Source organism: Corapipo altera, unplaced genomic scaffold (genome assembly GCF_003945725.1).
Source record: "Corapipo altera isolate COAL_440 unplaced genomic scaffold, ASM394572v1 45, whole genome shotgun sequence".
NCBI classification, from domain to species: domain Eukaryota; kingdom Metazoa; phylum Chordata; class Aves; order Passeriformes; family Pipridae; genus Corapipo; species Corapipo altera.
In genome coordinates this window covers 18,310,765-18,336,362 of record NW_020884877.1, presented here as the reverse complement: position 1 = coordinate 18,336,362, position 25,598 = coordinate 18,310,765, and the positions used below count along the sequence as shown (strand labels likewise).

At 46.7% G+C, this 25,598-nt stretch overlaps 1 protein-coding gene across 2 annotated transcripts in view; it reads left to right on the top strand.

Annotated features, from left to right (window-relative positions):
• Nucleotides 1-44: 44 nt before the first annotated feature.
• Nucleotides 45-25,598, top strand: part of LOC113944433 (unconventional myosin-X-like) — a 90,551-nt gene continuing 64,997 nt past the window's right edge. Inside the window, exons 1-5 of one of the 2 annotated variants that reach the window (XM_027637520.1) lie at nt 45-104; nt 14,136-14,234; nt 19,744-19,902; nt 23,946-24,133; nt 24,375-24,509. In XM_027637520.1, coding sequence (XP_027493321.1) covers nt 84-104; nt 14,136-14,234; nt 19,744-19,902; nt 23,946-24,133; nt 24,375-24,509 — 602 coding nt within the window. In that variant the 5' untranslated portion in view covers nt 45-83. Of the gene's footprint in view, nt 105-14,135; nt 14,235-19,743; nt 19,903-23,945; nt 24,134-24,374; nt 24,510-25,598 lie in introns of those variants that run through there. The other variant, XM_027637521.1, reaches the window with a different exon arrangement.

Here is a 25,598-nt window from a genome sequence, read left to right as displayed (position 1 = left end):
GCGGGGCTGGCGAGCCGTGCCCGCCCGGCCGCGGCGATGCGGCGCTGAGAGCGGCGGCAGCGCTCCCGCGGGCGGCACCGCCGATGGACGCCTCTCTGCGCCAGGTGGGCAGCGGCGGGACGCGGACAGCGGCCGGGCTGGTCCCTGCTCGGGGCTGGGAGAGGGGGGTCCGGCTGGAGGCCGGGCGGCAGGATCGGGTCCCGGGGCGAGTCGGGCACCGGGGTGCCGCGCCCCGGGCCAGGAGCGTCCCCGAGGCCGTGGGACGCTGCGCTCCCCGCGGGCCTCGCCGCGCCCCCGCTGCCCCCTCGCCGAGGTGGTCCCGGTTGCACTTTCTCTAGAGCGCTAGGATGCGGCAGGTTTTGTCCCCGAGCGCTCCCCAGCCCGCCGTGGCACCGGGCAAGTCCGTGCGAGGGGCTGAAGGGGTTGCGGGAGCCGGAGCCCGAGCGATGCGTGGTCCCGGCAAAGCCGGCCGAGGGCTGCTTGCGGGAGGAGAGGGTTTGTCGCATGATAGTCATGGCTGCCCAGAGCCGGCTCTTTAATCCTCGGGAGCGACTTCAGGGTCCGGAGCCTGCTCCTGCCTGCGTGTGCGTGTCACGGCGCGGCTGTCGGCCCGGGCACCGGGCCGGTGAGGGGCCGGACAGCATACGATGGGAGTCCCCTGCCCCTCTGTGCTCCTGCCCAGTCACCGTCACGCCGGCGGGCAGAACGGCTGCTCAGCAGCCGGACTAGTACCTGTTAGTCGCGGGCTCTGGTCCCCGCCTGTCCGCGATGCCCTCGCCGCTGTGCACACAGCCGTGCGGGGCACTGTGATGACGGGGGGAGTGAGTGACTGAACGGGAGGGGCCAGGTGCCGTGCACAGCCCGGACGCCCCGAAATTCTCTCTTGCCCTTTTCCTTGACTGAGCGTGCACAGGCTTCCAGCCCAGCCTGGTGATTCCTTTGGTTGTGAGGGGCAGGTGGGTGCAAGGCCGGGGCAGCCCTTTCTGGCCCCGTGGGTGACAGCGGGTACCAGTGGCACTGGCAGTGGGCACGGCAGGCACTGTGGGGTGACAGGGCCATCCTAAGGTCTGCGTCTGAGGTTTGAAAGCCTCCTGTTTGGGGCAACAGACATCTGCCCCCTCTAACCCCCGGATGGTTTCCAGGCTATTAACCCCAGTGTCTGGCCTTGCGAGTCACGGGTGCGGTGGGGAGCTAGCAGCCCCTCCCGAGCAGCCCGTAGTCAGTGGGTTGGAGCAGCTAATGGTCTCAGCCTGCCCCCTCCCTGGTGAAGTACTTTCTTTATCAGAACAGATGTTTTCCCAGATCTGGCCCCAGAGAGGAAGGAGTGGCTGCCCTGGGGCTGTGAGGCTGGTGCTGCCCCGCAGCATGCGCAGCAGCACATCGCCCAGCATCCTTCAGCCATTAACTGATTAACCTGCTGCTCCTGGAAGCCTGGGCCATCTGTATCCAATCAGATGAAGGCCAGGGTTTCCCAAAGGGCCATTTCACCAGAGCATTTTTGCCCACCCCTCTGTCAGGAGGAACCTCCTGGCCTCTTGCAACAGGAGTAACCACAGAGGAGCCTGAAGCACCTGATGGGAGTGGGAGCTGGAAAGGGGATGCCCAGAAGTGCATGTCTCTGCAAGTAGCACCCATCAGAGAACTGTCTGCTATGTCCAGCTCTACTTGTCCAGGCATGATTCTGCCATTATCTAGAGAAACAGAGATTTCCAGGGAAAGACTTAGGGACAGTCCTGAAGCCAAAGTCTCTCTAAGAGTCCCACATCTATTGTAAATCACAGGCTGGAGAGCTGGAGTGAGCATGCATGGGAAAGCATCAAGCTTTGTTTTGCAGGAAAGGCCGTGGGGGTGGGAAAGAGGGAATGCTTCCCCAGAGCGGGAATGTTTGGCATTTGCTGCACCCCAGCCACTCTTCCTCTTTCTCAACGATGGGGAGGGGTGGGGGGGGGGTGGTTCTTGGTGGGAGGGAAAGCCTGAATAGAAGGGAGTTGCTTCACCTCTTTCTGCAGCAGCAGCAAATGAGCTTGTCCCAGGGGATGCATGTCGTCTCTTACAAGGAATAGGTTAAACCCCAGCATGCCATTGGTCTTGCCTTAGCAGGCTCCCATGGTGTGCTTGCAGCATTTAGATACCATGCTCAGCAATGTGAGGGGTAGGTGGGGATGCCATGGGTCTTCACAGCTCTCCTGGTTCCCCCTTCAGCAAGCTGGAGACCAAAGGAGTTCCTATTCTTTGAAATTTATCTATGATAAGTGGCTTAGTGATGGGTTCAACCTACTTATCATCCAGGCTCTGCCGAAGGGGGAATAGTTTTGGGCGGTTATGCCAACTTGACACTACTGAAGGGATTCCCATGTGCCGTGCCCTCCTCTGCCTGCAGACCCCAGGGACAAGCGAGCTGGCAAGCTGTGTGCTGCCACCACTGTTCCCCTGCAGTGTCCCAGGTGGGCCAGATTAGAAAGACTTCATCCTCAGCAAGTGGTACAGCACAAAGATGTGCACCTCTGCCATCTGAGGTCTGCTGTGCAGCATGTCTCAGAGATGTGATGAATGACGCCTTTGCTCCAGACGGGTCTGAGTGGAGGAGCCGAGACAGTGTGTGTGCTCCACCATCTCCTTTCTTGGCTGCTGCAGCAAGTCCTGTGCCCAGGCAGGGAGGAGGGGCCCTGGAGGCCAGGGCTGTGGCATGGTGACAGATGATGGTTTCCCTGTGTGTCTGGAGTGTGGGCAGGATGTGGGGTGACACAGAGGATATGACTCGCTCTCCAGTTCTCCCCCAGGGAGCAGGAATGTCATGGCCAGAGTTAAAGGAGACACTTCTCCCATCTTGTCCTTCTGTACTCCAGTTGGAGTGACCAGCCAGCATAGTCCCATTGTCAGCCTGCACTGACCAGCAGTATCCAGTGGAGTCACAGATGCTGTTCTCCTTCTCACGTGCCACTGGCTTAGAAATGCTGACATTTTAAGCATTTTCCTCATTGCTCTTGCAACACGAAAGACAGTTTTCCTCGTTGCTCTTTTGGTGAAATCCAAAGCTTTTCTTCTGTGTTGTAAAATAAATCCCCTGAAGTTCTTAAACTTTCTCACATGCAGAGAGAAAGGCAGGGGGATTCTGTGCTCATGTCCTGCATGGCTGTGATGGTCAGAATTGTCCTCTCTACAGCTGTCATGGTCTTCACTTATTGTTCCTCATCCTTCCCATCTTTCTCTGACTATAGCCCTTCTCTTCTTTTGGCCTAGGACATCTGCCATGGAGGTAGGGAGAGGAGCCATCTCCCCCAGGGACACACACAGACCAGGGGGAAGTCTCAGAGTCAAGTCTGTGGAGGAGCACAAAGGTTGCCCAAGTTGCCACCATGTGTGCATCTGAGCTGCTTTCTTGGCCCCAAACTGAGGTGGGAAGCAATCAACTCTGCCAGGTTTCATTTGGTCTGGCAGCTTTGCCCCAACTGCTGACTACCTGATGCAAGTGGGAAGTGCCTGGCTACTTCACAAAGCTATCAGCAAGTCTGAAAATTATGGCCCTTTGTCAACCACATGACACTCGACTGTATTCACTGTCCTTCAGGTGTCTAATGGCTCCTTAGTCCCAGTGTAAACTCATGTGTGTAAACATTTGCAGGCAGGGTACATGGGTAAGGAGAAGAACTGAAGGGACTTGACAGTGAAAGCATCTTTGCAGTATAGAGCCTGCCTGATCCATGAGTGCAGCAGGTACAGGACTGGTCTGATTTTTGGTTGCACATGCGATTCTCACCAGCTCTTGGTTGAAGCTGTGTGGCTACATCATTCAGAGACCAGTGTCTGAGGGAGCCCAGATTGTGCTGAGTGGGAAGAGTTTATACATGGCATTCTGGATTAGGTTTCTCAACATCTTGGTTTGCCCTTCCCATGCTCCCTGCAGTTGGGAGAAGGTGGAGTTCCTGTGAGAGAGGAGCCTGGCCGGATGTCCTGGAGAATCTATCTAGAGACTCTTGTCTGAGATGAGGGAAATGGTTCAGCTGACTCAGATGACACTGACCATGAGTGATGTGCTGTCTTCACAGATAAAAGAGAGCTGAGTCCCCATGTGTTAACAACCATTGGCTTAGGAAAATGCCGTCTTGGAAAGAAAAGGTACATAGAGCATCATCTTCTTTATCAGTGAGGCTGCTCTTTAAAGGGGTATTCCAGCAAAGCCTCTCTTCTCTCCCCAGGAACACGTGCTTTGTCAACTTTTCCTGACTCTTAGTCTACTCAGAGTATTGTGATCTCTTAGAAAAGAAGACCAAAGAGATTGGGAAGAGACAGAAATTCTGACTATTACATCCATCCTGTGTATGTAATGCTCTCTGTGTCAATATAAAAGAGAGCAATTCCTCTCTGTTTGATTAATCACTGTAGTTCAGCTAAAAAGAAGTACCACTGTCCTTGAAGATATCCATGGGGCTAGTGTAGCATGGATATTCTGAGATGCAGAATCATCTATCCCAGCTGCATCTCCCCCAAACCATTCGGAGTGATAAAGAAGCAGATGTAGGACACAAGGTTTCGACTGACGTGTTCTGGAGCAGAAATTGTAGGGAAGAAAGCTCTTGTGCCAAAGGTGACATGAAGAAGTGTGTGGTGGAAGAGAGAGAGTCCTGCTAGCTCCCTCCTTAGGGCATTCATCTGGAGCCAGGCTGCATGAGCTGCGACCTTGTCAGATCCCATCAGCAGCAAGAGGGTGGGCTGGCGCAGGCTCTTGATGAGAGTCTCCACGTGAAGCATGCCAGGTTGCCCTGGGCCAGCCTACAGCTGCCCCATCATGGTCTCCAAAACCACCTTATTCTGCGCTGGTTTCACTTTTTGCCACACTTTTATTTAACATAATAATCACAAATGTTTCTCAATTTCTTGTTTCCCATTTTGCTTTAAGGAGAATCTGCAAACTATTTAAATGTGATCATTAAGACTGAAACTTGTGAGAGTCTGGGTTTCCTGGTTATCCTCCAGTTACCCCAAAATCTGCAGTTCTGCCTCCTCATTTCCCTCTGAGATTGCCCACAGTTCAGCAGTGCTCTAGAGCCAAGTCCCAGGAAAAACACCTACGGATGGCCTGTCTGCCATACAGCACTTGGCACGGTGTCCAGGGTACTCTGAGGTCCTGCCGTTAGAAATGCAATAATTATCACAGCAACTGAACTGGTGGCAGGGCCTCTCATAGGTACAGTGACCAGCATATTCAGTGAGAAGGTGGAAATTAGGGTTAGGACCAGGGTGGTGTATTAGTCCTGTTTATTCCTGTTATCTGCATCTTGAGCCAATGATGAAGATTTGGCTGAATCACACTTTCTGGAAAGGCTTCTTATTTCTGGAGGATACCCCGCTTTTTGCAGTTTCTTCAAGTGGTTATGCAACCTTGTTTTAAAATAAATCCTGCTTCATTTCTAAAGTGTCTGGCAGATTCATCCGGTTTTGGGTCCTACTTTTCTTTGCTTCATGAGAGTTGTTTTGTCCCAAATAACTTCTCTGTCTGTAAAAAATTATTCTCTGTCACTAAGTTGGCTCTGGGTTGCTGGCAAAGGTGAGCCAGGAGGTAGCAGAGCAGGCGTCTCAGTGCTGCTGACATTCCTGTCCTCTCAGCAGGGTGTGGTTAGTTGAAGAGGAGAGGTTTGCAGCCCATGCTGGGCCGCACACTGCTCCCCCATATCAGTGTCTGGGCTAGATAGGGCAGCCCTAGCCCTGGCAAATCTACATAATGACATTAACATTTTCACAAGTACTTTTGCACTACAAGGGATCTTTCCGAATAGTAAAAATGACTGAGCCTTTTATGTTGTATCTGCAAGGCTTCTTTCTCACTCAAAGGATAAGTAAGCAGTAAACTTCCTTACTCCTGCTTATACATCCCAGACATGCATCAGCTCTTGTTTCAACCAAATGTCCTGGGAGTTTCTGCTGAGCAATTCACAATCCTCTTTGGGTCTGTGACTTTCCAGAAGACATTCCTCTGTTTGAAGTGCTCCTTGCATTCCTTCTCTCCTGATGATGACCTTTCTGTTTGGCTGTACTTTAATCCCTTTTTTTTCAAACAAGTGGGCTGTGGAATCCACACTGCTCTGATGGTCTCATCCTTGTGGGTACTTACTTATCTACCAGATGTTGGCATCTGCTAGTACTGTCAGTGCTAGTTTTGATTTTAGGTCCCTGATGAGAATACGAAATAGTACTGACCCTGTCACTGCAGATATTTGTTAGAAACTCCCTCAATTAGTTGTGATTTTCCCTGTGCATAAGAACAGTTTTGAGATCCCTTTGCTGCTGTTTGCTCAAGAACTGACTTTTACTAGAATACTGTGTTCTGCATGAGCAATGCTGGGAGAGTCAATCACTGTCCTATTTATCTCTTATGCTTGGATGCTGAGGAAGGACTCTTTTTGACTACACTTCTTTCTACATGTTGATTGGCACTGGACAGCGATTAAAGCCAGAGTATCCTTAAGATGAAACAGCTGAGAGCAAAACCTCTGTATTTTCCCTGGGGTCCTCAGACTAAGCAACCCATGGTTACTTGGGATAATCCTGCTATCACTCCCATTTAGGCTCTGACCCTTTCAATCCCTTGGAATTTCCTCAGCATTACCAGATTTATAAAAGATTAATATCAGTTGGTGAGAAACTTTATTGGACAGATCTCTGGGAACTCTTGGACCTGTTGATTTCTAAAATGTTTTATGTCCTTTTCATTTACTAATAGATGGGAAAGCACGTCAGCATTGCAATGTGATGCAAGAGGGGTGCTTTCCAGGGATATTTGTTAAGAACTTTTGCATACCTGCATCATTACTCATAATACTGCCATCCACATCTAGTAGTTGGATGCTGCTACTAGCACACGTATGATTTTAGCTAGTAGCACCCAGTGATTTTAGAAAACAGTGAAATATGGACTCTTCTGTCTTCACTGTCTCCCACCTTCTTTCTTACATGGCTTGTTTCCCCAGTTTTTCCCCACATTCACTCTTATTTCAGATGGACTGACAGTGTATTACAGTTCAGAGGCACTCCACTTGCTGTTTGTGTGGTGTTTGAGGGAAGGACACTCAGGACGATCAAACACCGAGAAATGTCTCACATGAAGAGTTTAAAGAACCTGAGATTAGTTTATTAGTGAAATGACAAATAGGGGGAGACATGGCAAAAGAGCAGAAAATAATGGATGAGACAGAGAAGGTGGATTGAACTCCTCTGTTCCTCTACCTCTGACCGCAAGAAAAATGGATTTTCTGCTTCACAGTGATGAGACTGGTTTAAAAGCGTACGTTTCTGTATAATGTGTGAGTAGGTGGTGGAACTCCACAAGGCAAGGAATTATTGAAATAAAGGTTGTAGCAAGATACAAAAAGGTGTTGGACATAATCCCAAATTATGCATAAACATTGTGGAAGAAATACTGTTTCAGGGCTCTCATCCGAGATTTTTACAAAAGGCATTGCACTGTGGCTTCTTGAGGCACCATGTTGGAGCTGGTGTCTCTGTGACAGGCTGCTGTATCCTCATGGCTTCCTGAAGGCCTGAGCTCTAGTCTGTGAACCTTGAAGATTTCTTGACTGCTCATCAGCCCAGCCTCACCCTTGAAGCCATAGGCTGAATTTGAGAGAGGGAGGGAACCGCAAGCAAGCTGTGTCACTGTGTATTTGGTGGCAAGAGGGAGAGGAGACCCAAAGCAATGTTCCTGTTGAGAGCAGGGCAGGAATACCTTTTCACTTGCTATGTTTGGAGCTGCACGCTGGTCAGTAACAGTTTTACTAGGGCCAGGCTGGGCTTTAGCACATGCCATGTTGCCTCCTTTCTTTCAGGGCTACAGAGAAGATGTGAGAAAGCTACTGTTGCTGTGATGTGACAGGGAATACACCTCTGTAGATATACATGTGAGTAACATGCCTAGGGAACAACATTGTTTTAATTCAACTTTTAGGTGGGGTAGAGCTTATTGAGAAGGCAATATGAACTTAACTAAATTTAGTTAAGTTTTATGAACTAAATTTAGTATGCGTTTTCAAGGCTGGTGAAAAGTTCTCAGGCAGTTGCAAAACCCTGTAGGACTGTTGCTTCAGCTGAGAAGGGGAGTGGCTCCACTGCCCCAGTGGAATTGCAGGGGGCAGCTCATCTTAAACTGAGCCTTGAGAGAGCATACAGTGAAGTCACACCTGCTTCCTCTCTGTGCACCTTATGCTCATGGCAAAGGGCAGCCCTGAAGTATGTAGAAACAGTTGGGGATTCACTCCTTCCACTCCCATGAAGAGGAGTTGATGTGGTTGCTATAGCTGGGTAGTTGCTTCTTTGAGAAGATCAAGAATTACCTCCAAGGACCAGGCACTTCCTGGGAGATATTTGAAGTTGGGAGATGTGCTGGAGAGTGAGAAGCTGTGCAGCAGCCAAACTGGGGGAGGAGAGAGGAACAGAACAGATGGGAGGGGGAGGCGAAAGGGGAGTGGGAAGCAGTGCACATACATCAGTGACCAGAAGTGACAAACTGCTCTTAGATGATTTAAAATGCACAGACCTTTTCCTGATATTGCTATTCTGCAAAGCTGCTGACAGACTGAGGGCTTTGCTCCTTAATTAGTGAGGAATGGGGTTGCTAATTGGCAAAACTAGAATGAGTCATGGGCTCACTCTAGGCTGCAGCTCTGGAGCAGCAGGACCCATGGCTGCAGTCTGTGCTCAGCTCTACGAGTTGTGCTGGCTTGCAGAGGCTGCCTAGGCTCAGTGGGCTGCTGTGTGGGAACCATGGAACTGGACAGGTGCAATCCAGTCCCTTTTTGCTCTACAGTGTGTCATCTTTGTGCCTTACAAGAAGTAGACTTCTGTTTCTGTTACCCCTACTGCTGTTGAGGTTTTGTCCTTCTTCCCAGCTACTCCCCATTGGCTTCTGCCAACTGAGCTGTTGTTGCTTCTGTCTCTCTTACCTGTGGCCTCCTGGGCTGCCCCTCCCTTTCAGCAGCTGGTCCAGGTTTTGCTGATCAGATATAACCCAGGAACTGACTGTATGGCTTCATTTCAGCCTGACATCAGAAAAACAGCAAGGTTGCATTCCTTACCATATGGGTCTAGGGTGTCAGGGACTCCCCCTCCCCACCAATATTATATCCATTAGCTAAGGCTCTTTATATCTGTTCTATCACTTATTCATGATCATCCAGATCAATCTGTTGAAAAGTGCATTTGTTGAAACCTGATTCCAGCTTTGTCTGGATTGCAAGGGCCTTTCAAGCCCAGTCTCTGCCTCATGGTTTACAACCGCAAAGCCCACTGAGGAAAGAGAACTGGCATAACGCAGTGCTGCAAGGAGAGTCTTTTCCAAGCCTAGGAGCATATGGATCCATTGCCAGGAAAAACACAAGGCTTGGATGCCCAATACCCACTGAACAGCCTCAGTGTGCTAGAAGGACAAAGGTATGTTATGTATATAGTACTTACAGTTGAAAACTTCTAGTACCCATGTAGATTTTTGTCTCAGACTCTCAGTGCAGGGGTGTACATTTTTGAGACATCTCTGCCCCTTGCAGAATGGCTGATTGGGGATAGTTACCTAAATCAAGGGACTACAAGAGCCTCTCATAGTATTGTGTTTGTAGGTACATCTGGAGGCTGAGACAGCCATGCTCATGCACAAATAAAACATTAAAAACATCCCGTAATGGAAATAGCAGACAATTGTATGCTTGTTTCATACACTGAAAGACGTCTTCCTACCAAAAGTGCTTTTCCTCTCTGAATAACCCCTGGAAATTGATGCAGCCATTCTGGTTGTAGCCCCTGCTGAGCATGTTACTCCTGGGAGTTGTGTAGGTTTGTGCACAAGGAGGAATGGGATGTCTGAGTGCACTCAGAGAGAGGCAGCACTGCTTTCTCATCAAATTCAGCTGGGGCAGCTCATTCCTGCTTGTGTATGGGAAGAAGCCGTTTCCAGAAGAGAGAGGACATCCTGGGAGAACATGAAGATTCAAGGGTAGTCCAGAATACACAAATAAGAACAGAATATGATAACTTGTTTCTGAAGAGTGGTACAGTTGTGGAGTAGGGGCTTTCTCATGTCAATCTCTGAATGTACCTCCTGCTGAGTTGGGAGGCTCTGGAGAGGCCAAGGCATCTGCAGGTACAGAGTTCTGTATCTTGTACTCTGGAGCTTACCTTGCTGCCTTCAGTAGCTGAATAACTGATGAGGAGGATGTACACACTCTAATGTCTACTGCAGTAAGAGTTGTGCACTGCCATCTACCTCTATGCCCATTCCCTGGGTACAGCATGCAAGATCTCCCTTATTCTTTCCCTGCCAACACAGCATACTGCATCTGCTAAGATACAGACATGTGAGTGTAAGAGAGAACTTCTGGTTTCAGACTTGTAAAAAAAGGCATAGAAGGCCAAATAAATCTGTGGCTTCGATTGATTTCTTGATATCACAAATACCAGGAAACGTTATTTATTTCTGACTCTAGGATCATATTATATGAACAGAGAAAAATGACATTGTAGAGTTTACTGTCCATAGTGGAAGGCATCATGGTGCGACAGTGAGCCAGTACTGATGAAACACTGCTCCTTGTATGCAGCAACTTTATTTTCTAAATTATAACCCCATGGTGTGGGATCAGTTTTCAGGGTTGTGCTTTGCTACACACTTTGTGGCAAGGCCAGTTCATGGACAGATTGTCACTGAGGATAGGAATGAGGATGCTGGTCTCAGAGTTTGTTTAACATCCAAGTGACCTACCCTTGATATAGGAACTCTAATGTTACTACTTTATTTGTCCTTTCAGTTCCTGTTGTTGTTGTTGCCTGTAAAAAGCAAAGCAAGACCCCTAATAAACTCCTGGTAAAAGAAGAATTGGGAGGGGATGAGCTATTCTCATTATATAACGGGCTTGGGTTGACTGTATGATCACTATTCAGCCAGATGTATTTGATTGAAATGGTTACACAAAATCATCACTGGTTGATGTTCCTACACTGTCTATTAAGGTGTTCTTTTCAAATTAGTGATTGCTTGTTTCACTTTGTTAAACTGTTTTGTCTCTGGATGAGGGTGAGACCTTCTATATCCCTAACTGAAAGCTGAAGGATTTTTACTCTTGTACTAGAAGAGCAGAGTGTTCCCATCCTCTATGTTGCCTGCTGGGATCCCCCCGAGCCGGCAGGTCGCTGCTCTGCAGTGCTGAGCAGTGCTCTGTGCAACTGCCCATGCTTCTCCCATGGAAGTTCAGCCTTGCTGACTGGCAGTTCATGGAAGTTTTCTGCTCAATTTAATCCTTTCAACTGATCAATGAGATGTGTGGTATTGGGGAAGAGGGGAGTGAAGAGAGGGCAGTCTTTTTGGTGTTGCCATCTGTTTCTGTATTTAGACAAGGTTCCTTGGGGAATTTGATTTTTAGAAAAAAAGAGTGATGGAAGGAGATGCACAAAAACAAACTTGGCCTTCCAGGAAATGGGAGCTATGCTGGGCAGAAGTTACAATAATTATTTGTTTTGTGGTTCCTTTTCTGGCTGTATCAGCATGATGTTCCTTTTGGAAACAACATAACTGTTGAATTTATTCTGCTAGGCAGAGGCAATTGCTGTTGTAAAAACAGCTACAACATCAAAGTAAACTGAAGTAAGTAGTTCTGGGCAGCTGAAATGCCACAGTTCCTGGTAGCTTCAGCATGTTGCCTTCTAGTCCTTAACAGCACACATAAGGATCTGCCATAAGCTTGTGGAGTATTGTATAAAAGAACTACATCTCCTTTTTAGGAGTATTTGTCAGTGCTTTTGCACATGGACTTCTGCTGGGAAAGGGGTCTGGACTTTCAGATAATTTCTATGTGTTGAAGATACCAGAATGATCCCATTGTCCATCTCCCTTCTTTTCCCCTTTAAATGGTATCTAATCAATAACAGTGCCCATACCCATGGAGTGTCACTTACTTGTGTGTCAGGTTAGCAACTGCATCTAGCTCCAAATTTATTTCCAAGCTCAGGGAGTGGAAAGTCTGTCTAACCCGGACCCCTCTTGTCTTCAGGGACCGACCATATAAGGTGCTGTAATAATGACACACTCCTAATGGTGGGGGGTGCATGCCATGGCATCGGGGTGCAGCGTGCATGGGAGGGTGCAAGCTTGTCTCATTAAATTGCACTTGCTTCAGGCTCTCATCTGTGCAATCCTGGGTTACTGGTTACTGGTGAAGGCACTGAAATGCACTGTTGGGGATGTTTACGCTAAGTCTCCTAGAAAATGTTTTCTTTCATCCTGCTTTCCCAGTTGGGAACTCCAGACACAACCTTGCTGTTTTCTGACTCTTTGCTCTGTACTGTGGTGCTAGTAGGACTCTTTGGTGAAACCAGCAAAAATATTATCTTTTAACACATGTTGCTGTTCATATGTTTATGCAGAATAGTCAGAATGTGATTTGGGAAATGGATGATCTCTCAACAGCAATGTCTTGCCTAGATGCCTCAGGACACTTTGTCTCAAGCATCAAGAGTTTCAGAAAATGTAAGAGGATGTCACAAAGACCTCTATATAGTTCCTCAGAATCTGTATTCAATACATGGTTTATAACAGCTCTCTGGGATCTTAACACTTGAATCTGTAACATAAGATTAAATTTTTTCTGTTGCTATTGGTCACTGGCAATGGTGGAGCGATCTTTGCACAGTACCTGTGAGTTTAGGTGCTGATCAGATGCACTGGTGCTTTTCATTCACTTGGTGAGGGGAAATTAATTTGCTTGATGTGGAAACTCTAGACCAGAACACAACAGTAAAGCTAGAATTATGTAGGCCTTTTTTAATGCTATTAAACCCAGTTCCTGTATTGGGAGGACTGAAGGTTGGCCAATAGATGTATCTTCTACAATAAGGTACTAAGGTGTTTAAAGTGACTCAAGTAGTTTTAAAAAAACCCACCTAAACTAAAAACAAATCATTAAAAATAGAATTAGCATTCCACATTCTGTATAATGTAATATAGAAATACTATTCCATCTCTTCAAACATGATAAGCCTACAAGCAAAGAGCTAATGGTGCTGATGGGATTAAGAGGGTAGGAAGGGCTTTTATAATCAATAACTTAGGGGCAGAAAAAAAAATTAGGAAGAAAGTAGGTCTGTGAATCGATGAAAGGCAGGATGGCCTTAATATAGCTCAACAGTTGAGCACTTCAGATTTTTCGCAGTACTTATCTAAGCATTGTTTATGTGATTTCTATGGGAAGACATGGAATGGATTAGTTTGCAATAACTGAAATGTGATGTGACATTTTGCCTAATTCTGCGTAATTGCAGGTCATGCTCACCCTGATTTGCATTCATGCTCCTGCTCTTTCCCTTGTACCAGATCCCACAGGCAGACAGGGCAGAAAAGGCCAATCCAGCAAACTTACTTTCCCTACTGTTTTGGTAGGCAAGCTGTGAGATTTACCTGTCCTGCAGATCCCTGCCTATATGTTACCAGAAATCTGCCTTTTGCTTAGGCTTGTCTTGAGAGACATTGAGCAGTTTAAGATGTTGTAGTGTATGTGAAACCATATAAACATCAGTGCATATACACATCAGACATCAGGGCCATCATATATACATCAGTATATGTATACATTAGAGAAACACTCAAGTAATTTCGTTTACCAAAGGAAACTTTTGCCAGAGCTTGTAAACATATCTACTTAGCTGTGCCCTGATGATTTCTGAAAGCATTTTGACTTACAATGATGTGTGGGTGCATGAAATTGTAAACATGCTTTATTTATATTTTCTATTATTATTATTGTAGCATGACTTTTAATGACCGGATATTCCAAGTTTGAAAATATTTAGACAGTCAAACCCACTATTCTGTGTGTCTGTGTCTTTCCATGACACTTTCTATAAAAACTGGTGTTTCCTTACTTTGGTTACCACATGAAGCTGAGTAAAACTGCTTTTTTTTCTGCTCATGTTAAATTAAAAAAATCAAAACTGATTTCTCTGAAAATGTAAGTAGAACTTACTTAAAAATTTTAAGCATCTGTTGCTTAGAAGCAGCCTCTGAATAATGCAGTTTCCCCCAGCTTTCCTTAGGTGTTTGGACTCCATGTGCAGATCTCACAGGCTCCAGCTCTTTGTAATAGGAGGTCTTCTGGTTTTTGCAGGGTGCCAGGGTATGGCTGCGGGAGCAGGACCAGCTGCAGCCATGCACTGTTGGCTTGTGTGCTGATGGAAACGTGCTTTTCACCTCAGATTATGGCTCGGTAAGTGAAGTTTGCACAAGGCTGTAGCCTATGCCAAGTTGCAAGATGGACTTCTTGGTTTTGCATGACCATCATGTTGAAATGTATCAATTGAAATGTTGTGATTCTGTCTGAAAAGTGACCAGGCTCTGTTACAAACTATGCCAAAAGTGTAACGAAGGTTAAAAAGAGAAGATTGTTCTTCATTTGACTGCCCACCTCACTTTTCTTGGTTTTCTTTGTGTCATCTTTGAAGGAGTTGCATTCACAGCCTAGCAAAAGTATTATATTGGCTAAATGGTCCTGAGAAGGAGGCAGCTCCACCAACTAAGCAGCCCTTCCCGCCAGGATGTACTTGTTGCAAGCTGTGCCATTGTAAGAGCTGTTGTGTTCACCACCATCTGCTTCAGCAGCTTTTACCATCAGCCCTTTGGGTCAGGGACACATGGCAGTGGCCTCCCTGTGTCAGTCAGTGGTGTAAATGCAGCAGTGATGCCCAGGACTGTTCAGCAAGGCAGCCAAGCTCTGAGAGCAGAGCTCTCTGACAGTGATAGGAACAAGCCTCTTTCTTGCCTGATTTCCAGCCCTGTGCTCCTTGTGGTTCCCTGGTGCATCTGCTGTAGCGCTCGTGGAATAATATTGGTAGGAAAGGATCTCTGGGGATCGTCCAAGTCTTCAGTGAGTCAGCTGGACTGGCTAACCCTGGGAAAACTATCCATTGCCTTCAGGGAGGTTCTTGGTGAGTCAGACTGGTGCCTGGTCCCTGAGGAGGATGGGGAAACAGGCAGGACTGTGCCCTCCAGCAGTGAGCAATCAGATCTGCTCAGCTGTGCTGGTGAATGGGGCTCTGCAGGTTGTTGCTTTGTTACAGGAAAATGGACAGGTTTTCTTCAGCCTCTTACCTGGCAAACAAAGGAGGGTGCAGGAGGAAAGGGGATTTAGGACTCCAGTTAGTGGAGAGTCAGTGGTAGGACCGTCATATTTTTCAGTCTTCCTTTGAAAGGGCTGGATTTCAAGTCATCATTCCTTTTTAAAGATCCTGTTTTGTTTCTCAGAGATGGAAACTCACCTAGCAAACACAAATTTTTCATCTGGTTACTGTAGTCTCTCAAATTCCTTCTTGGGGATCCTTGTTTTGGAAGTGCTGGATAGTCAGTAACACATTTTAAGGGATCACAGGCACTGCAGCAGCCTCTGGAGGGACAGCAAACAATGAGCGTTTCTGTTACTCTCCCAGTCCTGTCTCTTCTGATATGCTGCTGTGGCCTTGTAAAATCCTCCAAACCCACCTGGCACCTCTGAAATCTACCTTAGAGCCATCTAAGGGGGTACACCCACTGCCAGCCTGTGTCTTGTATATAGACAGGCAGAAGATAGACACAGGATGATGCTTGATGACTCACAGGTGTAAAAAAAAGCTGAAATTTGGGGGTTTCTTCTCCCATGAAACAAGAAACCACTATGCTGAAGGACCATGTGCTTCACGGCTTATGCAGCAAAAGCACATGGTGATCATTAAAGGGCTTTCTTTGTTCAGTGCCCCCCACAATAGTTGTCCTATGTGCTTCCCTTGCCTGCCACCTTCATTGATTCATACCTGTAGGAGGGACGGGAAGTCCTACCCCAGGTGAAAACTCAGATAAAAACTTCTTCACTTTGGGTTGAATGGACTGCTTGATCCCTCTGATTTTTAGAACCCCTAAATCTAGTTGTCCTCATCTTTGCTGTGGCCCAGCATACCTGCAGCTCTTGCAGCTCTAAGTTAAGAAGTCCAGTCCTTCAAAGCTTTTGTAATTCGTTTTCACTTCTTTTAAAACAACTCGAGCAATAAATCTTTCAGAAATGTGTCTTCCTGGGAGGAAAGGAGGAGCCAATGCCTACAAAACACAAGATTTGAAACCATGATATAGATAAAGCAGTCAAATGCTTTATGGATAAATGTAATTTGGATGTCAGGTGGGAGCTTTGCTTATGTGCTCAGGGTGGCACTGATGGATGGAATTGAGTTTGAGAAGGAATCATTTCTTCCTTGCTGAGCCTGGTGAGCAGGGCTGGCAGTCTCATCTTGGCTTGTTTGCTGGCCAGGTTTTGCTTTATTCCTAACCATTGCAGGGGCTTGGAGAGAGTCATGGTCGTTTTGTTCTGACTATGGGCTAAACCTGAGGCAAAATCAGTTTCTTATGGGGAAGAGAGTAGAAATCTTTGGCTGTGTTGTGAGGTGCCTGTTAGACTGAAAGCTGATTGTTTTCCTTCCCAAATAATAAAGATCTCCTTATTGACACCTATAACTTTGTGTTTTACATATTACCTTGTTGGAAAAGGGAAACTCCAGGGACAACTTTGCTGAGAGATCAGTTTGTCTGAGCTCTCGCTTGCTTCAGGAAAAATCAGCTATCATATTCAGCTCAGTAGTGCTGAATGACATTCTAGCATACCTTGCCTGGAACAGGATGGTGGAGAGGATCTTCCAACTGCTCTTCTGCTGCATTTCTAGAAGGGTCCAGAAGTGAGCAGTAGGGTAACAAAAGCTTCCTTACTGGGACTCTAAGGGTGGAGCATCATCCTGTTTGTGTCTCAAATCTCTGAACTCCTTGAAGAAAGCCACTTTGACACAGCCTTGGGAACAAAAAACCACTATGTATCTGTCTCCAGGACGGTGGATGATCCCTGCAGCCTGTTGGTGATACAGAGACTGGAAACTACTCTCTACCTCGGAGGGCAGAGAGTAAATTAATTGTCAGCTTTCTCCTGGTGCAGGGAAGATCTGAAAACTCTCCCGCATGTCACAAATGCCTTGCAGAGGCACAGAGACATCACCTCCCAAACCTCAGTGGGGCTGGAGGCCCCAGCCTCTGCCTGAGAAAGGGTGAGCTGCTAGAGGTGCAGTGATGTGCAAGGGCATTATGTGAACCTCTGCAGCCTCAGGGACAGACAGGTGACATCTTGGCCTCGGCTAGGATGTCAACCTGGCATCAGATTGCTCCTCCAGGGAGTATATTTCACCTTTGCAGTGCTTCTGTCCAGAAGGTACCAGAATCAATGCTCCTAATACAGCATTATTGCAGTCCTGCCAGAGCACCTGCTTAACTCTTTATGGATATTGGACCAGACTGTTTTTAGAGAGGTATGGCTGCATAACACCAACCAAGTGGCTCAAAACAGGTTTAAGAGGTGATTAGCTAACCCCTACTAATTATTTACTTGTGTATTTAGGACTCCTGTTGCTCTTCAAGGTTCCATTTTCTGCCACACTGTCCACAGGACTAAGGAAACAAGCTCTGACCCATCACTTTTCATGCACAGCAGCCTCTTGGCATAGGGGCTGCCAGCTGCCTGATATCTTTTAGGACACTTGTCCACTCAGCTTTTTCTCTAAATGTTTTCTTAATGTTTCTCTTCTGGCCCAAATGGCCACAAGGGCTGACAAAGCAGTGGTAAATCAGTAAGTACCAGGCAGATGTAAGGAAAGATCACGTCATGCCGTTTTTTACTTATCCCCTTCCAAAATTTGTCCAAGTCAGCAGAGAAGAGAGAACCAGGGTTGTTTGCTGCCTCATGGTTTGGAAGTGATTTTGTTCCTGACAGGCTCCAGTTCATGTTATGCATCTGAAGCTTGTACTCTCTCCTGAATTTAGTTGTCCCATTATCCCTTCCCACTCCTTCAGTTTTCTTGTGAAAGTGCCTGAGGTCTCTGCTCTGAATAGGGAAAAAAACAATGTGTTTTTTTTCAGGCTATGCTAGCAGAGTGTCCTGCTGCTAGCAGTCATACCCCTCTGATACTCAAGTGCAGAATTGGTGTGGCAATGACCAGAGAGGCCTGGAGAGAGAGCCTGTCTTCTGGACTGGGCTTTGTTCTACACTGTTCATGAACATGAACTATGTATTTTTGAAAGTCTCCTGGCTGGTGAAAAAAATTGGGCTGTGGTACAGTCTGCCAGTGGAAGATACCAAGCCCTTGCCACATTAGATGTGACTGGGCAGACCTGGGATGAACACACCTGGAGGAGCTAGCCTACTTCTCCCCAGCTCCCTCCAGGACCAGAGCTGCTTTTCGGTTGTGCAGGCATCATGGCAATCTCATAAAGGGATGCTGTGCTGGATTATTCTTGCCCTGCACTGGCTCAGAGCCCAGAAGGGGTGTTTGCTGGGCACCTGCAGTGTGCTGCAGTGTGAGCGCCCTGCAAGGGACTCGCAAGGGTGGCTTGCTGGAGGGGGCAGGGTGACCTCATTCTGTCTGCAGCCTGCAGCTGCAGAGATGGCCTCTCCTTAGCAGTTACAGCAGCCTGAGCACACCAGAAAAGCAGGCAGGAGAAACCAGTTAGATCAATGCTATAGATCATGGTTCGTTCTCTGTGGAGCCTGTCAGTTTCTTGCTGGCACCCAGGAGGGCTGACAAGCAGGGATGGAAATGAGGTAGAGACCAGAGCCCCAGAAGGGAAGGAAAAGCCCAAGTTTCTTTGGAAGGGTTACCGTGGACCAGTTTCCTTCTCTAGGCTGCCTGTATGAAGTCTCCCATCTGTCTATCTTGGGTCTTACAATCTAGAACAGCTTCGGATGCTGGGTGGGAGATGGCACATGGTTGAATCCAAGAGTGGGAAGCAACTGAAATAACATTTTGTGAAATGCCAGCATCGTGCTTGAGGAGGAGGAAAGGAGGGCTGGGATGTGCCTGTGGTGGAGGGGAACAGTCACATAATCTCAGCTGTGTTGAAAGGGAATGAAGAAGATGACCTGATAAATGAAGAGTGGGTTATTGAGGAGGAGGAAGGTCTAACAGGAAGAAGGGTGCAGCAATTGAGGCAAGAAGAGTGCAACTGCACAGAGAGAGAAGTGGGTACTTCCCAGAGCAGTGATAGAATTTAATAGGTGTTACTGTACAAATATTTTGAAAGCTGTATCATATACGTACATGCCAGCACACACAGAGGATGTCACTACTTTATTTGGCTTCTCATCTGCTTTCTTTTCTTTGCTCTTGACATGATAACCTCTCCCACATGCTCTCTGGCTGCCTCTACAGTGAATGCAGGGCCAAACCTGGAATGTAAATAAGCTTTGCCTCTACTTCCCCACAGTCAGAGACATGATCCCATCTGTGTTTTTTGTGAAAGACTGCTCCTGGTCTCATGGGAGCAGCTGCCATCGATATTCACAGTCATGAGTGGGGTATGTAATACCTGTCCAGCCTAGTGCAGCTGGAGGCTGGTGTCCTGTTCCTGTTCAGGAGATTTCAGTGGAAATCAAGTAACCTTGCACTGATTTGTCCTCATCAACAGTGAAGGTGAGAGATTGACTCTTTGGCAAAAGAAGGGAGTATGCTGTATGGTTTCTGGCCAAAGTGCTCAAATAGGTAGGGACAGGAATGGAAGGATGCCAATAAGAGGAAGGATCCCTAAAAATAGGGAGCAGATCTGGGCCTTACTCATTTCATTTTCCAGTGCCAAAGTATAAAGGTGCATGTTTCTGTTAAGAGATCAGACCATGTGCCCAGGTATCACGACCTTATTTGTCCTTGTCCCCATTCTTCCAGGTGTTCCAGTACCCCAAGGCCTCCCTTTCCAGGGAAAAGGTCTTGCCAATGCACCAGACCAGCACTGAAGGCGTAGAAGACATGTCCATGCTGGGAGATCTGCATGAAGCTGCCATCCTGCTTAACCTGCACCAGCGCTACCAACAGGGTAACATCTATGTAAGTGCGCAGGCTGGGCCACATCCCTTCTGGCTAATGGTTTTTGTTTAGCTTCAGGGCTGCCACTTTGCATGTGAAATATTGATGTTAGCCTTGTTTCTTGAGTATTGTTTCGTGTGGATAGGAATTGGAGGGGGTTTTCTGCCTTGCCAGCTCCATCATCCCTGTGAGATACTACCCCTACCACAAGGGCCTCTTTGCATCTATGGAAGATCTTCCAAAACATGAATGCAAACCTGTTGCCTAATTCTTCTGCTTTTACATGCAGTTGTGCCTTTTTTTAATTGCTCTGCTCTCCTTGCACATATGAATACTCAAGGCATCTCCTGATTTCCCTCTCAGGCCCTCAGGAAGGAGACAGGTGTCAGGAAAGGGACTTGTGAGGAAAAGCACACCTGGGATGAGGCATCCCTGGAGTGCTGGGACAGCACACTGCTCCATGAGACTTGGAGAGGACAAGAAGAATATATTACAAAGACTGCCTTACCTTGCTTTATTCTTACCTTCTTTGTCCATGCTATGTGCACACAGAATTTTTCAGATTATGACAGAAAAAATGTAAATCTCTTTCTGTGTTGCATAGCAACTGTTATCAAGACAACCAGACCATGTGCACCTGTATTACAGGAAATTATCAGTAAAGTGACCCTGTTTCTGAACCATCTTCTGCACTGGATGCAGAAATTCTCTTTTTTTTTTTTTTTTTTGCTGTAGGCCCCCTTGCCTGTTATCTATCAACACAGCCTTGTGACCCTGTTACAGTACCCACATGCACACACTGTTTTGATGTCCCATGTCCTTGCTGCTCTTCTTATCCTGTGTTTGACACATGCTATGTGTCTGTGTAGCTCCTGGCCCGTTTGAGTATATCCCTCCTGTTTCCTCTTCCTCACATCTTAAAATGCAGGGCAGGATTCTCTTCCTTTTCTATCTCCACCTTGTCCCAGAAATGCCACAACACCAGCACTGGGACAGTGTCACAGCAGCTATATCTCCTTAAGCCTTTCCTCTAGCTCTGATGTGTCATTCCTTCTCTTATTCAGCATTAGTTCTGTGCCTTCTCCATCCCTGCATAAAGGTGTTAAAGTTTAACACCTTTACACTGCATTTTTTGCCTTTGCATAGTGCATGAATGTCAGCTGTGCACTTCACGTCTGCAATTTTTGGAGATGTATGAAGGGGCCTGACCTCTGCAACATGTTCAGCACTCGGAAGAGCCCCACAGTGAAGCACTGTAAGCCCCACCTCAGAGTGGGACTGTATTTGGGTATATGTTTGAGCACTCTCTGACCTAGAGGACACCAAACCATACCAGTGCTGTTTTGCATTTCTACAGCACAGACATTAATATTGCACTTACCTTATCACTCTTTTTGGCATAGCCCAGCTGCATATAGTTTTCATGCAAGCAGAAATTGAGAATGTCAGCTGTAGTGCCACCTAATGACTTGCAATGCTCTGTGAATACCATGAATGGTGCAGGGCTGCAGTTTATTTAATATCATCCTCAGCAGTCTCCACAGATAGAACATAGTAAGCTGAAGTTGCAGCTGAAGCTGTGCTGAGAGGAGTTATGCCTATAAGTCAGGGACAAAAATATTTGGAAGAAAATTGGAGAGATCAGAAGTAGGTGAGAAATATAATTTTCTGGAAAACAAAGATCACCTGTAGGAATGGGCAACCTGGAATACTGATAACTAGTATTAAAAATAAGTACATAATAATAAAAATAATTAATGAGAGGATGGACAACTGAGAACAGGAAGTGGACAGCTGCTATGAAAAAGTGCAGCTCTGAGCTGTATGCCTAAAGGCATCCTACCATGAGCTCCTAAAGGTGATTCTTTCTGATAGGGAGTGTAAGTAGCAGTATATCTAGACTAGTGTGATATCCATAATTGATTTACTACAGCAGTAGCTTTTATTTTCCAGATAAATACTATTCAAGCTCTACCCAATTGTTTAAGGAAATTATGTGAGCACAGCAACAGCCTGCAATTTTTAGGTGTGCATCTTCCCCCTTCATTCTTGCAATTCCTGTATTCTTTAGTAAAAGTAGACCCAACATAATGTGAGTGATGTAGAAATAAGCCAGGGGCCGTACTGCCCCATTTTGTGCTGTCCTGAGCAATCCATGCCTAATGATCCAAGTAGGATTTATTGTCTTGAGAAGTAGACATGCCACATGCAGTTTGTCCTTCTTTGGAGACTTCTTTACTAATAGAGTAGCTGGTATGTACATAGTTGATGCAAAATGCTACTGCTGTTAAAAACTGTGGATAGAAATTGTTGATAAGGGAATGCAGGTGATGAGGAGACTGCAACTGGAGATGGAGGAGTTTCCTAGAAACACCTTTGAAAGAGATGGCTATACTGGAAGAAGTTCTGGAAAGGACTTTCCAGAAGTTCTCTGGAAAGGAGCTCTGTTCCTTGGGGGAGTTGAAACTAGACTGGGAAATGCAAAATGAAACATCTGAGAGGAGGAGATGCTCTGAAGATCTGGGAGAAGAGTTAGAATGAACATCTCTGTCTCATAGTCTCCGGACAATGTCTGTTCCTCAACTGCTTGTACAATGCTTTGTCCCCAGTCCATGTTTTCTCACTCGATGCTTTCCTCTTTCCCTCTACCTGTCTGGCCAAAGATCATCTGCTTGCTTATTGCTTTTATCACCAATTAATTATATTTCTACCCACAGAGGTCCATGTCAGAGGGTCCTCAGGACTTAGTTCTATGATAGCCTGTTCATACTGATAATGCAATTTGGCCTAGGAGATATTTTTTTTCCCTGATGATCTCTGATTGCTGCTTTAATAAACGAGTTTTAAATATTTTGGTGACTACAGCATCTTATCCGTCTGGCTTCTGGCTTCAAAGCTTGGCATCGCTGTGGCCCCAGATTTCATTTGGCAGGATGCATCTTTCTTGTCACCAAGTGTTTCATTTACAGTTTCTCCAGTGGATGCATTCAAATTCTTTTATATGTATGTGGTGACTCATAGTTCATGATTTGGAAATAATACTAGATGTTGTGCCTTACCACAAAGCTTGGAACCTACCGCAGCAATCTAAGCATTTCCTGCATCAGAGTGGGTATTCTTGTAATAGAGCAGTCCAAGATGTCCCTGTGAGGGAGGCCACTTCTCCAGCAGCAGGATTTCAGATGGATGTTGACCATATTACAGAGCCATTGTTAGCAGAGAGGTGGCACCAATGCTCTGAACTGCAGCTCTGAGAATAACTGGATTTGAGCTGGTTGGCTGAACTGAAAAAGTCATGCCCCAAAAAACAAAATTAATTTCCTTCTGACTTCACAATATAATACATTTGAAATTCAATGTTGGGCTCTGGGTACTTTATTTTAAATCTTACTACCTCTTTTTTGAACTGTGAGATTTTCAAAATAAATATTTTCAGAATAAAATGTTTAGAAAATGTAGAAATGTTTTGACTTGAAATCCAGAGCTTCATCTTCAGCTGTCAATTTTGATTTGGTTTACAAAATGATTTAAGCTGCTCCAAACAGCATTTTTCAGCAGAAGAAAAATTATATGCTGTCGTGGTTCTTTGCACATGTATGTGCATGTGTGTGTGTGTCTGTGTTGCACCTCTTTGTTGAGGTGGTTCTTGAACCCTCCTAAACCCCCTGCACTTAAGACTGTGTATAGGGGCATTGAAGGTGTCTCCTGAGACTCCTTCAGTCCTGGCTATGCTGTTCAGCTTCAAGCACAGCAAGGTAGATGGGTATGAAGATGGCTTCATGTTCTTAAATTGTGTAAGCCTAATTTAGCAAAGATAACAGGATAAGAATTTTATATTGTAAAGCAGCAAAATTCAGAGTGCCCCATCCCTACCCAATTGTGCAGCCCCTTCCCTGTGGTTTGACATTTTTTGCCAAACTGGGGAGCTCTCTGCCGAAGCTCAACATCCTTATATAGGCTTTCTCCCTTCGCCATGAGTTATTTCAGGGTCTGGGTTTGTCATGATCTTTTTATTTTTTTCCAGAAGCTTTATTTCCTTGCTGTGTTTTGTTTTCTCCCCCTAGACAAACATTGGTTCCATCTTGGCATCAGTAAATCCCTACAAACCCATCCCTGGTCTGTACAGTGTGGATGCCATAGACCTGTACAGACAGCACCGGCTGGGTGAGCTGCCTCCCCATATCTTCGCCACAGCTAACGAGTGCTACTGCTGCTTGTGGAAGCGTCATGACAGCCAGTGTGTTCTGATAAGGTTAGAAATGAAGAACCGGCTACTCCCTCGCTGCATCACACGCCTTGCTCCTGCTGTTCCATTTTCATTGGCACCTGCCTAAATATCCACACCATCCTTCCTACCTTTGACTGATCCCTGCTTGTCACAGCAGAGATGGCACATGTTTATTCCTAGAGATCTCTTCTGTGCTGTGGGTGGGATGGTCATCAGCTCTGTCTGTCCTGGATTTGTAAATGAAATGTATGTTTTTTCCTAACAGTGGAGAAAGTGGAGCTGGAAAGACTGAGAGCACCAAGTTGCTGCTGAAATTCTTGTCAGCCATGAGCCAGACGTCTCTTGGGGCCCCTGTGTGTGAGAAGAGCACTCGCGTGGAAGAAGCCATCCTGGAAAGCAGGTACAGTCCACCCTCATGGGCACCCAATGTGCTGAGTCAGCCTGCCTTTGGGGGCCCCTGCCTTTGGAGGGGTCCTGCCTTTGGGGGGGTCCTGCCTTCTGAGCAGCCAAGCCATGGATGGAGCCAGACCTGAGCAGTGAGGATCACAGAGCTGAACGGTGTCACGTCAGGGAAATGCAAAGGTTGCGGTCTTGCCGGGATGCCTCACCTGGCTGCTCTCCCAGCTGTCCACGGATGGATTAGGCTTCTTTCCAACAGCAACATAGGGTGTGCATGGCAGCCAGAGAATTAATGCTCTACCTCTCGGCTGTGGATGTCCTCACAGTGAGTGTCTGTCATGCTCTGATTCCTGGTCTCCTTCATTTGCCCCTGCTCTCCCCTGGCCTCCATGTGTTTCAGGCTGCTGGAATGCCTTGCCCCCAGGGGTCCCATGGGCCTCCTTGCAGCTCTCCTGCTCTCCAGGCAACTGATATCATGGAGAACATCCATGGAAGCTGTAAGGGGCCCCCGGTGATCACAGCTGGTCTCGACTGGGGCTGTCACCAGGGAACAACCAACACCCACCTAAACCTTGGCAGGGCATCAGGCAGGCGGGGAAGCACACGGCAGCTAGATCAAACATGTTTGGGAGAGAAGTCAGCAGCCATGACGGGATGGAGACATGCTTTGGGGGAAATCCTTCATGCTGAAAAAGGTCCTGACACCCCTGAGGGACAGGTGACCCACACTGGAACGTGAGGTACACGAAGGAAAAAAGTGTCAGAAAAACCTGAAGAAGCAAACACAGCTGAGGAAAAGCATTAAGAGACAAAAAGAAGCAGAGAAAACAAGGAAGCAGAGTGACAGAGAGAAGTAGTCCTGTGTGTGTGTCCCCAGGTTCCTGTGCTGCCTTGGGGGAATTTTGAGGGACTGAGTGTAACCTGAGGTAAAAATGAAAGCTGAGGCTAAGAAAAGGAGGTCAGTAGTGTTTGACTTTAGGTAAGCCTGGGGAAGAGGGAAGAAGAATGTTTACTTCAGTGTCTGTCTTATTGTTTGTGTCCTCCTTTTCTTTAATACCTGAATTCTATTTAATAAATTAAATTAAACAAA